The 16,157-nt window shown below is 37.6% G+C and overlaps 2 protein-coding genes across 6 annotated transcripts; one reads left to right on the top strand and one right to left on the bottom strand.

Moving 5' to 3' along the window:
* Positions 1-74: 74 nt before the first annotated feature.
* LOC114876073 (polyphosphoinositide phosphatase) lies at positions 75-5,007 on the top strand. Of its 4 annotated transcripts, XM_029187111.2 has the most exons (14): positions 75-261; positions 325-550; positions 892-1,056; positions 1,577-1,949; positions 2,023-2,269; positions 2,347-2,542; positions 2,612-2,810; positions 2,903-3,472; positions 3,535-3,647; positions 3,737-3,977; positions 4,066-4,281; positions 4,354-4,536; positions 4,628-4,796; positions 4,865-5,007. In XM_029187111.2, exons 1-14 carry the CDS (start codon positions 178-180, stop codon positions 4,958-4,960), a joined length of 3,078 nt encoding a protein of 1,025 aa, XP_029042944.2. In that variant the 5' UTR covers positions 75-177; the 3' UTR covers positions 4,961-5,007. The 4 variants fall into 4 exon arrangements, with proteins under 4 accessions (XP_029042944.2, XP_029042945.2, XP_029042946.1 ...); XM_029187112.2 differs by lacking the exon at positions 892-1,056; XM_029187113.2 differs by lacking the exon at positions 2,903-3,472.
* LOC114876086 (ubiquitin-60S ribosomal protein L40) lies at positions 5,005-6,085 on the bottom strand. 2 transcript variants are annotated; one of them, XM_029187145.1, is made up of 3 exons: positions 5,976-6,085; positions 5,368-5,567; positions 5,005-5,289 (listed from the first exon to the last, which is right to left on the bottom strand). In XM_029187145.1, exons 2-3 carry the CDS (start codon positions 5,555-5,557, stop codon positions 5,093-5,095), a joined length of 387 nt encoding a protein of 128 aa, XP_029042978.1. In that variant the 5' UTR covers positions 5,558-5,567; positions 5,976-6,085; the 3' UTR covers positions 5,005-5,092. The 2 variants fall into 2 exon arrangements, with proteins under 2 accessions (XP_029042978.1, XP_029042979.1); XM_029187146.2 differs by lacking the exon at positions 5,976-6,085 and adding an exon at positions 5,805-5,948.
* Between the last annotated feature and the right edge of the window lie 10,072 nt (positions 6,086-16,157).

Raw genomic sequence — 16,157 nt, 5'->3', positions numbered from 1 at the left:
TTGCTAGCGTTTTCGTGCGCGCTCAACGATCTATACGTATATATAAATAGGTGGATGGATCTATCTATATAGGATGGTGATGACAAGTGACAACTCCCGACGTAATTGTCAGTTGTAAAAATATACATACAAATAAAATATACAAGTAGTATTTCTATATAATTGTATTATTTCAAAATGGATGAAAATATAGTTCCAACTGTGGTTTTTCATCCAATTATTTCTTCAATTCAAAAAATCGCACTTTATGAAACGAAATCTGTAAGATCATAATGAATTAACGAAGCGGTAAAAGACATAGTTTTGAAAACAATTCTGTTGCAGAAATTTTATTTGATGGGTTCAAACAATACTTTAACACGGTTCCGAGTGTTAAAAATTGATCGCATGGAACCGAAAGAATTAGTTGTTGTAGATGATAAACGAGAATATACACAGGATGAGATAAAAGATCTTGTAAATATGATAGACATGGGCAACCGTACCCGAGCTGGACAAAGAAACAATGTTGGTGGAGTTGCAAGAATTGTTTCAGCTTTTGGTATTGTTGGTAAGTAATGTTAATGTACGTTTCTTAAAATTTTTAATATTATAAACTATAAATGCATGTAGATGTTTCTCTATAATAATATATGACATATTCAAATTTTTGTATAATCACGAATACGTATATATGTATAATTGTACGCATACTGTTATGATACGTTATATATATATATATATTTTTTTTTTTTTTTTATTATCATATAGTGCTGTTAGAGGTATAATTGAATTTTATCAGTTCTGCATGTTTTTTTACTTTCTAATTGCATGTTTACAATACTAAGCACAAAATTTTATTGCTAAACCTTATACAAAACTTAGTATCCTTATATTTGCTTGCTAACAAAGGCAACACTTACAAAGAACCTACATCTGACAGTGGTGTATCAGAAGCATCTGAACACCAAAAATATCAAAAACCATTGCACAAACCAACTCAAACTAAATTCACCTGGAAAACGATGTGGCAGAGAGATACTTTTCCTCGACTAGTACCAGCTTTTGGTCTTCTTGGTAAGGACCATCGAGTTTAATATTCAAAATTAAATATTCTATATTTGCAATTAAAACAATTTAATAAGGATTTTTCAACTTGTAATAGTAACTATAATTAAATAATACTATATTATTAAAGATTAAACAAGATTAACATAGTAAATGTAATAGTAATATGGCTTGAATATGTCATTGGTCATTCTCTGTGACATCTCTGTGCTAAGTTATTAAATTGGAAATACCATATCGAATAGGATTCAGTGTTAGATATTACATCAGATATAAACATACCATGCGTAAAACATTACAGGATGCGTATGTTTTTAGCATGATGTAATTTTCATCATATTTGCATGTCATTTTACCTAATTATAGAGATAAGCATGTTACATATTTTCACGATTCATTAAATGTTAATGAAAATATTTCATTATATAAGTTTCAAGCATATTAAGTACATGTTAAAATATATTATGACTGGGTTTACTGATTTTGATGAAAGTATCTTAATATAATAGTTAAATATCCTTTTTGCTAGGGTTTGTACGTTTTTTGGAAGGATATTATATAATATTAGTCACGAAACGCCGTAAAGTAGCTGTAATTGGTCATCATACAATATATAAAATAGAAGATACTTCAATGATTTATATTCCAAACGACAATGTTCGTGTTTTTCATCCGGACGAACAAAGATACGTAAAAATGTTTCAAAGTATAGATCTTAGTAGTAACTTTTACTTTAGTTATTCGTATGACTTAACGCATACATTACAAAGTAATATGACTCCGCCGAAACATATTAAATCTGATATTTTTACTACTGATAACAAGAATTTAAATAATGAGACCGAAGATGCAGAAGACTTTTTCAATATGTGGGAATTTAAAAAGAATTATCAGACCAACAGGTTTGTCGTTTTGATAATTAAACTAAAATAAAGTTTGTTATTTAGTTCAGTATTACATTTAATGATTTTTTAGTAATACAGAAAAACATGTTGATTATGGTTTACGAAGTAATCCGCATCGTCGATTTGTGTGGAATTCTCATCTGTTGAAACCAGTAGAGAAAGATTTATATCGTGACTGGGTTTTATACGTTATACATGGTTTTATTGGTCAATCAAATGTTAGTATTTTTGGACGATCGATGTATGTAACTATTATTGCCAGAAGAAGTAATAAATATGCAGGTACCAGATTTTTGAAACGTGGCGCAAATTTTGATGTAAGTAAGTACATCAATCATTTTCGACTTCCACTTTAACAATCATTTAACATTAAGATAAAGTTTTATGAATCCAGGGAGATGTAGCTAATGAAGTAGAAACGGAGCAAATTGTACACGATTCTGGAGTAAGTTCTTTAAGCAAAGGTCGGTTTAGTACTTTTGTTCAAATGCGTGGATCAGTCCCTGGACATTGGAGTCAAGATGTTAGTAAAATGGTTCCTAAACCTACTATTACTTGTGATTTGGCTGATCCCTATGTAGAAACAGCAGGTGAAGAGCTTAAAAAATGATCAAATAGTCTTCATATTTGTTATCAAAATATATATTTAAAAATCTCAGGTGCACATTTTAATCAGTTACTAAAGAGGTATGGTTCTCCAATTATAATTCTTAATCTTGTTAAAAAACGTGAGAAGAAAAAACATGAGAGCACGCTAAGCGAAGAACTAAGCATGGCTGTTAAATATTTAAATCAATTTCTACCACCGGAACATCATATTCAGTATATAAGTTTTGATATGGCTCGAATGAATAAAAGGTACGACTATAATTATATTGTAATTAACTTGAAAATATGAGGGAACAGAAAGAAATTGTATAACGGTATAACATTATATTTTATTTATATAGGAAGAAAGTCAATGTTATGGCACGATTAGGTAATATAGCATATAATGCCGTTTTGAAAACGAGTATTTTTCAGTCACAAAATCCATATTACAGTCAGAGAAATCTGTTTCTTTCTCAATCTAATTATATTAAAAAACCTCACAGAACAAATCTAAATTCTATATTATCAAATAGTGCATGTAATATTCAAAGTTCGAGAAATGTAATAAATGAAAATTTATCTGACAAATATAATATTGGTTCTAAACTTTCTACAGAAAATAAGTATAACGAATTAAATTGTATTGAAAATAAAGTAAGACAATGCTTTGGTAAAAGAGGTACATTACAGACTGGAATTATTAGAACAAACTGTGTAGATTGTTTAGATCGTACGAATACAGCTCAATTTGCGATAGGAAAATGTGCCTTGGGATTCCAGTTATGTGCTTTAGGGGTACTGGAATCTCCTAAATTAGAATTTGATTCGGATTGTGTAAGAATGTTAGAGGAGTTATACGAAGATCATGGTGATACATTAGCATTACAATACGGTGGTTCTCAATTAGTGCACAGAATAAAAACTTACAGGTAAAGTTGTAATAACAATATATTTATAACAACAGTGAAAAGATATTTCATTTATGATTTAGAAAAACTGCACCATGGACTAGTCAAGGTAATGACATTATGCAGACCCTGAGCAGATATTATAGTAACACCTTTAGCGATCAAGAAAAACAACATACAATTAATTTATTCTTAGGTAAGCAAATTAGTAACCAAACGAAGTAAGTACGAAGTAAGTAAAAGTAAGCTTTTAATCAAATCTATAACTAAAACTACTTTTCACAGGTTTATTTATACCCGAGGAAGGGAAACCACCTATTTGGGAACTTTTAACAGATTATTATCTTCATCACAAACCCGCTTGTCAATATTATCGGAGAACAAAACTCCTAACTCAATGGTGGGACACGAATGTATTAAAATGTCTTCCTTATGCATTGAACGAAGTAACAAAATCTTGTTTGGAAATGATACAAGTACAAAATTCGATGGAAGAAATGATCGATGTTTACTACGATTATCATAGGTACCACTCGTATAAAAAAAAGCAACTGTACGCATAGTTAATAAAAAAAGAAATGACTTAATTCATATTTGAAAATTGTTTTCCGTAGACCATACGAATTATCTCTACTTTCTGAAGTTTATGCATATCAAATTAGCCATTCGGTAAGAGATTTTATGCCACATTTCACAACGAGTTTTAGTCCATTTGCAGTACGAGTACGACCAGGTAGAAGAAGGGAAGAAACTGGAAATAAAAATTTAAATATGAAAAATCCTTCTATGACTGGGCAAAGTAGCACCAGCAGCACAACATCGAGTGCAAGGTAGTGTTGGATTTCAATTAAAATGGATACAATCGTTTGAAAGTTAATTTCATAGATTGTCATCATTCATAGTTCTAGCGACGACTCAAGTTCAGATGACGATGAAAGTCATCAGCATATCAACGATTGCCACTTGACAACTTCCAAAGAAAGCTCGGAATTCACATCTTTTGAAACTTTGTTTCCATCTATGAAAGAAGTGTATGGAACTCAACCTGAATATCCTAAGAGAAATGATGTCATATTGTATAAAAAGTAAAGATAATTGGATATTTACTTTTATATACAAATTTTATGAGACACGGTTTTTACGTAAAATACTTGGGTTCGTTTTATTTTTTTACAGATTTGTATTAATTGGACGCAATGCAACATACCCTTCGGATTACATGAAACTTCGATCAAAATTAATTCAACAAGCATCATTTCCAGAAACTACAACTGCTGTAGTTACGTTACCGGTAGTAAAAAAATCTAGTATAAATATATACGAGGAATATGTTGAAAGAGCCAAGGTAAGTCTATATTATACATATAAAGAATATAAAAACTTTTCTTAATATGTTGTAATTCTGTTATTTAGACCGGTGGTTCCATACCAAATGCCAATGATATTAATTTATATGAAACTTATACCAAACAGCATCGATTACTTAAGAAATCGATATGTTCATATTAATTGTATAATTAATGTAAAATAAAACGGTAAAGAAATTTGCAGAATTACTTTTTCATGTATGTTTTATTAAAATCAATTGTAAGGTATACACATACATTTGCAAAATAAGCAAAGAAAATTGGAACGTATAGTTTACTTTAGCTTCTTTTTGGGTCGAATGTTATTCGTATGACCACATTTCTTTTTACGACAATTAGTTGCGCGTGGATGAAGACGGGCATAACACTTTCTGCAGATCATCTTGTCACAATTGTATTTTTGTGCAAGAATACGAAGAGTGGGTTCAATAACACCACCACGAAGTCGAAGTACAAGATGCAAAGTAGATTCTGTCAAAGTAATAAAGCATTGTCATTGTACAAAATATATTACATATCGAAGTACGTTTCTATACAATTATACCTTACCTTTTTGAATATTATAATCAGAAAGAGTACGTCCGTCTTCTAATTGTTTTCCAGCGAAAATAAGACGTTGTTGATCAGGTGGGATTCCTTCTTTGTCCTGAATTTTTGCTTTCACATTTTCAATAGTATCGGACGCTTCTACCTCGAGGGTAATGGTCTTACCCGTCAAAGTTTTCACAAATATCTGCATCGTGGCGTGCCTAATTTATGATAGAAAAAAAAAAAAAATATATATATATATATATATATGTGTGTGTATCTATAATTCGAACATCTGTTCTAATACTACGATATTTACTTGACAATATCGATTCACTTAATAATTTTTTGTGTTAATAATTTCCTTGAATTTTACTATTTTTAATCAAATATGTAAAGGTAACTAGAAAATTTCAAAGCAAACATTTCGTTTAGAGACGTGTTTTCTAGCAACGTACCGTGCTGCAATTGTTTTTGAAACCCTTTTGTTTAATTTTTCAATTAGATAAGATTTCCAGCAAGAAAAATTATATAATTACGCTTAAGCCAGCAAAAATGATATCCTGATAGCATTAATGCTGGAAACATGTTTTAAATTATGCAAATTCTAAAAAATATTAAACTCTTACCGTTTATGAAACGTGTTCACCACAGAAATCCAACCTAAAGAGGTTGTATGGTGGCAGCACCATAACTTCCGTTCGTATCCGCAAATGGAAACACCAGCTCTCTGGTGGTGAATAGTTGAAACTATTTCAAATAAAAATACATACGCGTATAAAAATGATAATCTATTATATAACATTACAGATTGTTAAATATTAGAAAATTTAGTATATAACTGGAACGTACGAATAACAAAGTAAATGTTAATTCAAATTTTCCCGCGTACACGTTTATACGTAAGTGGTGGGCGGCCACATATAATATATAAGGGGCCCCTTGCTATGTATCGTCAATTTCCGCCGGACTGCCTGCAGGGATGGATGGAAGCCCGGGAAAGGGGCGGCTTATGGCAAAGGCCAGATATACAAATACACATGCTTACACTTTGTTATATCGATGTTACGAGAATGGTTAAGACAAATGATCAATTTCAAAAGTTATTGCTGAATACTTGATCCGATATGAATGATTGCGGTAGACAAGTATAGATACGAGAATCTTATGTTCTTATGAACGTACCAGTTGTCTGCTATCTAAACGTTGATAAACATTTGATGTTATAGTTGAGCTAGGTTGATAATTCTGTACCGCACGTATCTGTTTATATCGATGCGCACATAGAGCTTTCTCGATTCACACAGTGATATTATGCCTCGGGACTCGGGTGTATGCAAATTTCAGCAGTAACCCTTAAACTTTACACTCTGACCTAGATGCTTACCTGCCTAAAGGCCTCGCAATTAAACGTGTTTTACAGCTTCCTGTTGAAATAGACTTGCACTCGATGCACGCACGGATTTATCGGTTAATCTGAATTAAATTATGCATTTTAAACAAGGACTCTGTTAATAAAAAAGAAAAAAGATACATTGTAAAATTTTTGTAAATTTTAATCGAATACAAGTTCTTTATTCTATTTTTATAGATTTGCAAAGAAACGTTGACTATAAATTGCAGAATTGTTGAGGAAACAATCGTTTTTATTAACTTATCTCTGCAGTAGCACGAATAATTCGTCGAATTTTCCTCAGATATAGCCGCATCTTGGCGATTTCTCGCGGGTATACGCCCCCTGAATGCGTTCCATAAACTCGAATGAGTTTCGCGATACATACTTTGAAGAGGTATAGGAAGTTTTATGATACTCTGCCGCCTTGAATACCTTTGCATTCGTTGAACGAGAATCCCTTTATATCACCAAAGTCGTCGCGAGACGGCGCGTTACGCTGTAAGCCGGTAGATAAGAAGAAATACAGGAAGAGAGGGGTGAAGAAAATGCGTAAAACGTATCATAAATTTCGCGGTTTTAGCGGACAGGCTTTGAAACCACTGACGCAGCTTGATCTACGTATTTATAGTATATTTGTAACGCATCAGCGAGCAACACTTTTATTTAGAAATAGAAAGCTATCAATCTTTTAATCGGCAATGACGATTTGATGTAGCTGTTTTGTTATACTCGTTCTTTATACTCGTTACGAATGCGTAACTGTTTGACTGCGATCAATGAAACAAGAAAGCTGCTTTTGTAAGTCGTTCCTAGGTTTGTTACCTCGAGTAGCTTCGTCGATTTTCATATAATATCGCGAAGAAAAAGTTGCCTCGTTATAAATCAGCTGATCGTTTTCTGGACGTTCGCGAACATATCTGAATTCGTTGAGTCGAATCGATCAAGAACCGCGCTGCAAGAAGTTGTTTCGAGTTGTTGAGCTCTGATAAAGTTAGGCGGAGTCGCGGGGTTATTGTGGAAATTGAACGTTAACTCGATTTGGTTATAGATGGGCTGGTTATGGCCGATAATTAGAATAAATGTTAATAATACGAATATACGAGAGCAGAATTGCTGACGTACCGTACCGTTGCAACTGATCGAGGTTGATGCAACTGAATCAGTGCAATCGTTTACGAAAAATTGATTTTAATCGCACGAGAGGCGAGAAATGAAGTTACAGCGTTATTGGGTTTCATATTTCGTTCGCTCGGCCATGCACAACAGCGGAACAAAATAATCAACGTATCTAAATATATATGTATATACATACATACATACATACATACATAATATGTGCATCGTTACATTGTTTTGTAGTTGGACTATATTGGGAAGTAGACGAAACGATACACAGCAGACATGGAAACATTAATAAATTCGCAGGAAAGCTCGAATCCAAGCACGCATCGTGTCCCTGACATTCGCGAATGGCCTTTATTTACCGGAACTATCGGGTCCAGTTTTGCTTCTGAGCGCAATTGTTGTTACTGCAATTGCTGCTATGACACTTGGCCGCTTGTCCATTAGCGGATATCTGTGTTCCATGTTCGGCCACGATTTCCTCATTTACGCACGCCCCGCCATACTCTTATCCTTAGAATCATCTACTATTTGTGGAAATTTCGATTTGTGGAAATTTCGATTTGTGGAAAGGGTGAATGAAACGCGGTACTTAAGCGAGCTGCGCTAACGTAGACGTTAATCGTATTTCCGTTATAATTAATTTTAAATACATACCTAACGATAAGTACCTTTGTTCAAAACTTGTTCTTTAATCATTGTTCCAATTATCTTGGACAAGTTTAATAACGGAAAAACGAATGGTAGTAATAATAATTGTATGACGCTTGTATATAATTTCATAGACGTTTGAATTGAATATCGAATAGCGTGATCAGGGGTTAGTAATCTGTCTCTCGCCTTCGTAATTTGAGCGTATCGTGGCTGGCATGGGATATCCATCAGATCAATGAGACCGTTGATCGGTCTCTTTATCCCGGCCACGTAGCCAGGTGGGTTTACCCCTGGGCAAACTAATAATGGAAAAGCCGGCGCGAGTTAGTAAGATCATTAAACTGCACGGGCTGCGATGTACAGGGGTTGAAATTAAAGTCCAACTCTAAAGCGAACTCGTTTAACTGCGGTTAACCTTTCATGACACACTTTGACCTCGACTTGTAGGTATGTATGTATGTATGTACACGCTTCGAATCGAAGCGAAGCTGATTTCTCTGATCGAAAGTCGAATTATCGATTACCAGCGACCAGCAGAGCCTAATTTCATCCCTTTTAACTCTTTTACTTATCGTTAGCCTCTTCTTACGGGACAGAGAATCGGAGAAGTGCAATTAAAAATTGTTACCAAGCTAGCCTGAAACGAGGTTTAACCGTGGTTGTGCTTCTTAGCCCGTAATTAGTCCGTCATTGACGAACGAACGAAAGAAACCGTTTTTTCTTTTATCTCGAAAATTGATCATTCCGCGTTCGTCCCTTGACCGCATCAACATTCACACTTTTCACTTGGAGGAAATTCTTGTTTATTAGTGGTGTTATTTAGTAGCCAGATCTCGTAGTATCTGCACAGGTGCTTCTAAGATAACGCAAATTCACCACGTATCGTAAAATTTACAAGCTAAACTTGTCCGATAAGAAACTGACGAACTCTCAGAATTTTATCGACGCTTCCGCGAAATTTATATTTGCTTACTTACAGAAGCAAAATGTAGGTAATAACTAAAGCGTTCCCGTACATCGACGGGGCTACGATAAAAGAACCACAAAATGAGTATGAAATGCTATTGCGATCCAAGATAAAACTTTTCCATCAAAACCCCCTACTGTTCACCCTCTTCGCCCTTCTGCTTCGTTCTTCGATACCGCTATTCGTATTTTGTTCGGTCAGCCGATTCCATGACCCGTCCAAATCGGTCTAAATCGGTCTAAATTTTATTCTCGATCTGCTCGACGTAACCAGCCATGCTAGTTATTTTTTATTTCTCTTATTACATGTATTTCTAGGATCGAAAAGAAAGCTTGTAATACGGATGAAGTTTTCAAAGGCAATCTTCGTAAATATTGATTACTTGCTACAAGTATCGTGTATCATCGTTTGCGAGAACGAAACGCGATGTCACCGAATGGCAGAATTTGTATTCCCTACATAATATTGTACATACCTATGTAGGAAGAAGACATCGAAAAGAGGATGTGGGAGAAGGAAGAGGGGCGATGATACGCGTTATACGAATACACGCGTATGTACATACACGTGATGGATGAGTGTACGTAGAGGATATCGAGAGGCAAGAGGGATGTGGAGTTTCGAATGCAGTAGGTGCAACCGTGCAGGTAGGACACGCAATGCAGTTTCATGGAAATTAGGTCAGCGAGTTTTCGGGTTAGACGGAGAGACAGACATTGGAAAGGGAAGAGAGTCGCGTCGCGTCCTATCGGTGAAGGGAAGAAAGAGGGAGAAGAAGTGGTAGTCGAGCAGCCAGGCAGGGTGGTTTGAAAGGGGAAGAGAAGTAAATGAGAAAGAGAAAGAGGAATTGATAGAATAGGAAGGAGAGGGGAGAGAGAAGGGGGGAGAAAAATGAACGCGTAACCAGAGGGTTGCTGGTCCAGACCAGGGTTAGAGGTTGTCGTCATCGTGGTGGTGGTGGTGGGTGTAGAGGAGGGTTGCCGCGAGATATCGTGTATCAGACCGCACCGAGAGAAGGACATCGTGCCTCTTACATGCACGGAAGGGAGAAAGAAAACGAGAGGGGGGGGGGGGGGGGGGGGGGGGAGAGAAAATGTATGTAAATTAAACGTCCCTCGACTTTATTTAGCGCCGGAGTTTAAAGGAGCTACCTCGTTGAATAAGAAAGTTTCGCGAATAACGTGGAGAGGGTGGTGAACAGAATGGAATGAATCTTTATCTCGCTTGTTTTCGTATCACAGACTACAAATTCGCTGGATTTCGATTTCGATTTCGATTTCGATTTCGATTTCGATGCGTAAACTTGTCTGTCCATCGTATTTACGAGATAAAACATTTAATCTGTCTCGTAATTTTAATAAATTTAATAAACATCGTGCAGGAGCGTTACACTGGCGTCTAATTACGACGGTCGACGACAGTGAATAGAAGCAGTGCCATTCGAAACCGGTCCGGAATGGATAAAACGGCTCCCTTCTTCCTTTGATTCGTAAAACCGGGCCGGAAGTGAGCGGTTGCGCAGCCGCTTCCGCTTCAAAACCGCGCTCCTACCTGACTCCTGCGTTATTTCATCTTTCACACGGTGAATAGTGGTACTGCATTCGTGGGACTGCTTTCAGATTGATCCTGATACATAGTCATTGTAACGAATCGGCGCGGAGAGCAAGCTTGCATTTTTTAATAGAGGGTGTTAAAAGAAAAAAAGGATTCAGGATTGCACTTTTCTATGTCTCACTTTATCGAAGTATCCGCGTTACCTTCACCCCAATCTAGTTCCGCAATAGCAGCAGTATTTGAACAGCAATTGACCCAGGTCCCTGTATTATTGCATTTCTTCCAATATCTGCATAGGTTTTACGTTGCAAGGTGCCCCATTCATTGCTAAAGTAGTAATAATATATTATGTTTCTCAAATAGGGTTACATCTCTTATGTACCTATATCTTGTTCACATCTTTTGAGAAAGAAATTTTGGAAACTCTCACTTGTCTGGTTTAAATTCAATAATTCTTTGCGTCACGAGGCTGCAAATCATAGCGCTGTTCCTACCTTCCCTTTCTTTATCTCTGCTTCTTTCGACGCGACGCGACGCGAGTTGAGACATCTCCGTTTCGCAGGTTTCCCTCGATAACGGATCCGGCGAAATAGTCGAGCTCTTCCTTGTCGTCGAAGATTGTAAGCAGCCCTTGTGCTTTCTCGGCAAAGGACAACTGTAGTCGAGATGTTTGCACTTGCGAGCGTGTCTTTGGAAATATGTACGCCTCTTCATACCTTATTAGGTATGACCGCGCCCCGGTCAACGCGAACATTGTGTTTGCCTTCGAATCGGCTCACCCCAAATTGGGTCAGTTGACGTAATGGAACGCGTGTATAGGCGTTTTGATGCAGAAAAATCGATCTGCACGCGCATTGTTCTACTATCGATACAACTCACTCTACCATGTGTACCTACCTGTTTTTGCGACCAACCCAGAAACTATAATATATCTCGTTGGCTTCGCTTGGAAAACGCTCGCAACGAGCTTGTAACTTTCTAGGGAAATGATCACCTCTCTTCTCCGACGGTAATACACAGAGGGGCTGAACGAAATAATGGAAACATTTAGAAAGTTTAAGAGTGTTCTTATTCTTTAACATTTCTCTTAATTAACGCGTCAAAACTGAAGATGTTCTTCATGAAAAATACTTAAAAATTCCGTTAGAGACTGTTTCACAACCTTGTGTAAGTTTAGTCCAACAGAGATTAAGGTTGTATTGTTTGTGAGAGGCGGAGGTCAAGATTCATCTTGTCAAATAATTTCATCCAACCTCTGTTTCACGGAAATTACTTTTCTGAAAGTAATTAAACACGATTCTCTGTATCATTCGTTGCCGGATAGCTTTTAAGCTTTTAAGCTTTTAAGCTTTTAAGCTTTTCTAAACTAGGATATCGGTAAAGTTACAGATGTTCAATAAAGTGGTAAGAGGGTAAAAAGTAGGTACCTACTGAAAACGATTAAACGATTCTCGATCGTTATTTGCTTTCCTGACGATGAGTTACATATTATCTGCATAGCCATTTGCCGCGCATAATTTCCGTTACATCAGCACGTATTATAGTTGTGACAACACGGTAAACATCTTCTCTCGCAAAGTTTTCATTGTCTCAACGATACAGCTGAAAGTTGAAGGTAGTTGATAGCGAATTAACAAAAGATTTGTCTAGAGTCTAGACGATGGTCTAGGCAATGAGGCAGGATTGCAAACTCTCGATTCGTTCTTCAGACTCAATTATAAACTGTAAACTGAGTTAAGTGTAACGGTACGAGCGGATAGATTGGCGGATCGGTTGGCGCGAGTTTGCGTGACTCGAAACCGAGTGCACTCCCGAAGGCTAGCATTAAACGAGTTTCCAACATACATTCCTATCTGCGCCACTTGTACCCGCTGATCGGATATTTAATCAGCCAGCCTGTTTCAGAATTTATGGAATTTCGTCCGAAGAAGGCTGTACGTGCAGCAGCTGTCCAAATAATTATCAAACTTTGGTCTTTTGCTGGAGGACGATAGAATATGTCTTACAATTAGTTTTAGTTAGTTAGAATTAGAACGGAAGGAAGGTTCGGTGGAATGGACGGACGGACTTTTCGTTTTCTCCACTGGTTGTTGTCCGATGTTTAGCCGTGTTCGATATCGAATTCGATATCGATTGGAATGGCGGGACGTAGATTCTCGTGAGGAGAGCGAGAACCTGGTTTAACCTCGAGAGAAGCTGGCTGTGCCGTGCAGGAGAGAAAAAGCAGGTTGTAAAAGGTAAAGGGGGAGGGCTGGGATGGCATCGGTGCGGTCGCGGTCGCGGTCGCGGTGGTTTCTCCTTCAACGTTGGATGCTGTGTACTCTTCGTATCCGAGAGTACCCACTCGAGTCTTGGCTCTGCCGGTCCTTTGGCCTTGGACGGAAAGCATTGACCTCGGCGTTCCACTCTGAGAGCACAACCGGTCACGTGTACCACAGTCTACTACAAAATACGTACTCTCTCTCTCTCTCTTTCACTCTATCGCTTCCTTCTTCCCTTTTCTTCTCTTGACCATTCTCTTCATGGTAGTAACGCGAACGTACGAGAACGTACGACGCGGCTTCCATGCGAGCAAACCATGCTTACCTAGCCACTTACGTGAATCTTCTTCTCCTTTCTTCACTCTGCCACCTCCGTTTGCAAAACGGATATCAGCCCACGCCTAGCGTCGCGATCGGTGAAGCAAACCGTTCGTAAACTATCATGCTATCGATAGGGTGTATTTTTATTTCGTCGATTTCGTCGATTTCGTCGATTTCGTCGATTTCGTCGATTTCCTCGAGTTACGTAAAATCGGATAAAGGTTTTATCGTTGGCTTCCCGAACCGCTGTAAAGGATTGACACTCTTCTGCAACGATATTGTTAGGACGATTTTTTTATTTTTCGCCTGATAAGTGGCAATAAGCGATAAATAATAAGGAAAATATTTTCACAAAAAATATTCTACCATTTATGGGAATTGCTTATAGAAAAGTGATAGAGAGCGCGTTAAGGAATGAGGTATCCAGGAATGAGATACCGTTAGCTTAAACTGATTGTGAGTGAACCAACGATAACGATTTCTGTTACACTTTGTAATTTTCCAAAGAACGTTAAATTTTCTATTTAGCTGGTGAACGTGTCGGTAAGAGCAGGGTACGTGGAATCAAAGGACGATGGTCCGTCAGTGGTGCGGTGAAAAAGCAATATTGATCTTATGCTAATTTTCTAGTGAGTTATGAAGGGTTCGTGCCGAATAGGATAATTTATTCTCTTGTTAATGCCAATATTGTATACCAGTGCCCAGTATTGTATCGCTTGATTACAGAGAAATCAAATTCACGACCGAAAATACCTGACACGTGAATGATGACAGAAGCCCTACACTATCCCGTCGCATAGTTTTCACGTTGCATTGCCATTTTTATTTTATCGTTAGAGATATTCTTCCAACGTACGCTATGATTGTAAACGTCAGCATCGATGACCCTTACCGCAGGCGAACAAGTACATAAGTAGTTGGACAGTTTTCGTATTGTTCCCATCGATCATTTTACTGTCTTGTACTCTCAAGGGTGACAATCGAGATAGGATATTCGGTGCAATTCTATACAAGATCAGAAGGGCTGCTATTTACGGCTGCTATTACGGTTACCACTATTACGGCTATTACAACTGCATGATAGGATGATTTACTTGTTTAAATCGATTGCTGGAAATCTGTAGGTGTCTTTATAATTCTATAAAGCAATCTATGTATATGGGAAGTTTAGGTACTTGTGCACCAAAAGAGGTGTACCATAAAGGGAAAGAAGAAAGAGGAGGCGGCTACGTCAGTATAGGGATGATTAGGGGCTTGGTACGCGTTGCAAACGAGGGATTTGTAGTACAAATACGACACGTGGACCGAACAACCGAACGACCATACGGCCGTACGACCGTACGACCGTACGACCGTCTATACTCGTATAACGACCGCTATAGTGGAGATAGAAGCAGCGTATGAAGCGCGCGTAACACGGCTATGGTCTCCTCGTTACAGCTGTACAACTACTAAATTGCATTACCCCGGCCAGCAATCTCTGGCCAGCGTTGCTTCGCTCCTGGCTAGTCTCTCTCAAGGGGATTTCTACGTTCCACCTTCTCATTTCTCCGAGGTATGCGCGCGTTCTGTGTCTTCAAAGGATGCAGGGTCCGGATGAACTTGGAGTTTCTCGACTCTCTCGAGTTATTACGTTACGCAAGTGAAAACGACTTGGGACGACATCTCGGTAGAAGCTGCCGAGTATGTACCTCCAGGTGAAGCTTGTAGCCAGCTATGAAAGATCGATAAACGTTTATGTCTTTTCCAAACAGACACACAGGTACTTTCCATAATCTTATGGACTCGTAATATATTAGAAGAGGTAGGATTGTTCAGAAGCACGTGTTCCCGGATTGTTAAAGCAGACCTTGTCTCGAATGCTGTTTCTTTTCTTTGCTTCTTTGAAGTGTGCTACGTATACGTTGCGTTGTTTCTCTATCTTCCTTATAAATAATACGCGGCCAGTTGAAAGCTCTTACTAACAATAAGAGAATAGTTAACTCTGTGGCATCGTCTAGGCCTAAGCAAATCTATTCAAACTTGCTACGTTCTACGTAAAGCTGTACAATATATTCTCGTTCGTTTCACCAGAGTTGTTTCATATTGTTTGCTGATAGAAAAATAACGGTTGAAAGAGACATTTGCGAGCTCGATTATGTCGGTTTTCGAATCAAGTGTATAACGGGTCGCAAGAAAAGCGGTTTAGTACGGTAAGCATTTTCGATCATTGTGCTGGCAAGCAGAAAGCTTTCGGCAATGGAATCATTAATCCGATGATAAACACATCCGTAGCCGCCGGATTTCCACTGTTTGCGTAACAACAATAACGCCGCGAACGTTGTGCATCTGGTTGCAGAGATATGCTGGGGGAGGGTCACGTACGTCATTATTGCTCGGTCGATGCAACACATTTTTTCGCGGGTCACCTCCATAAAGTTTTGTTCTTCTTTTTTTTTAAATCTGCAAAACCGGGCCAATTCGATAGCTTATCTCAAATAAAAGGCACGCCTCGATATGATTGAATACATACTCCCAATGTTTTCATTTCGCTTTA

The sequence above is a fragment of the Osmia bicornis genome, chromosome 3 (assembly GCF_907164935.1).
Source record: "Osmia bicornis bicornis chromosome 3, iOsmBic2.1, whole genome shotgun sequence".
Classification (NCBI taxonomy): domain Eukaryota; kingdom Metazoa; phylum Arthropoda; class Insecta; order Hymenoptera; family Megachilidae; genus Osmia; species Osmia bicornis.
This window is presented reverse-complemented; position numbering and strand designations above follow the sequence as displayed.

Bases quoted from the DNA above. Each gene is read 5' to 3' on its own strand.
- LOC114876086 (XM_029187145.1), bottom strand. From the start codon at position 5,557: ATGCAGATATTTGTGAAAACTTTGACGGGTAAGACCATTACCCTCGAG. The intron at 5,290-5,367 runs GTAAGGTATAAT...TTACTTTGACAG, and splicing joins TGATTATAATATTCAAAAAG to AATCTACTTTGCATCTTGTA.
- LOC114876073 (XM_029187111.2), top strand. From the start codon at position 178: ATGGATGAAAATATAGTTCCAACTGTGGTTTTTCATCCAATTATTTCT. The intron at 3,473-3,534 runs GTAAAGTTGTAA...TTTATGATTTAG, and splicing joins CACAGAATAAAAACTTACAG to AAAAACTGCACCATGGACTA. The intron at 3,978-4,065 runs GTACCACTCGTA...TGTTTTCCGTAG, and splicing joins GTTTACTACGATTATCATAG to ACCATACGAATTATCTCTAC.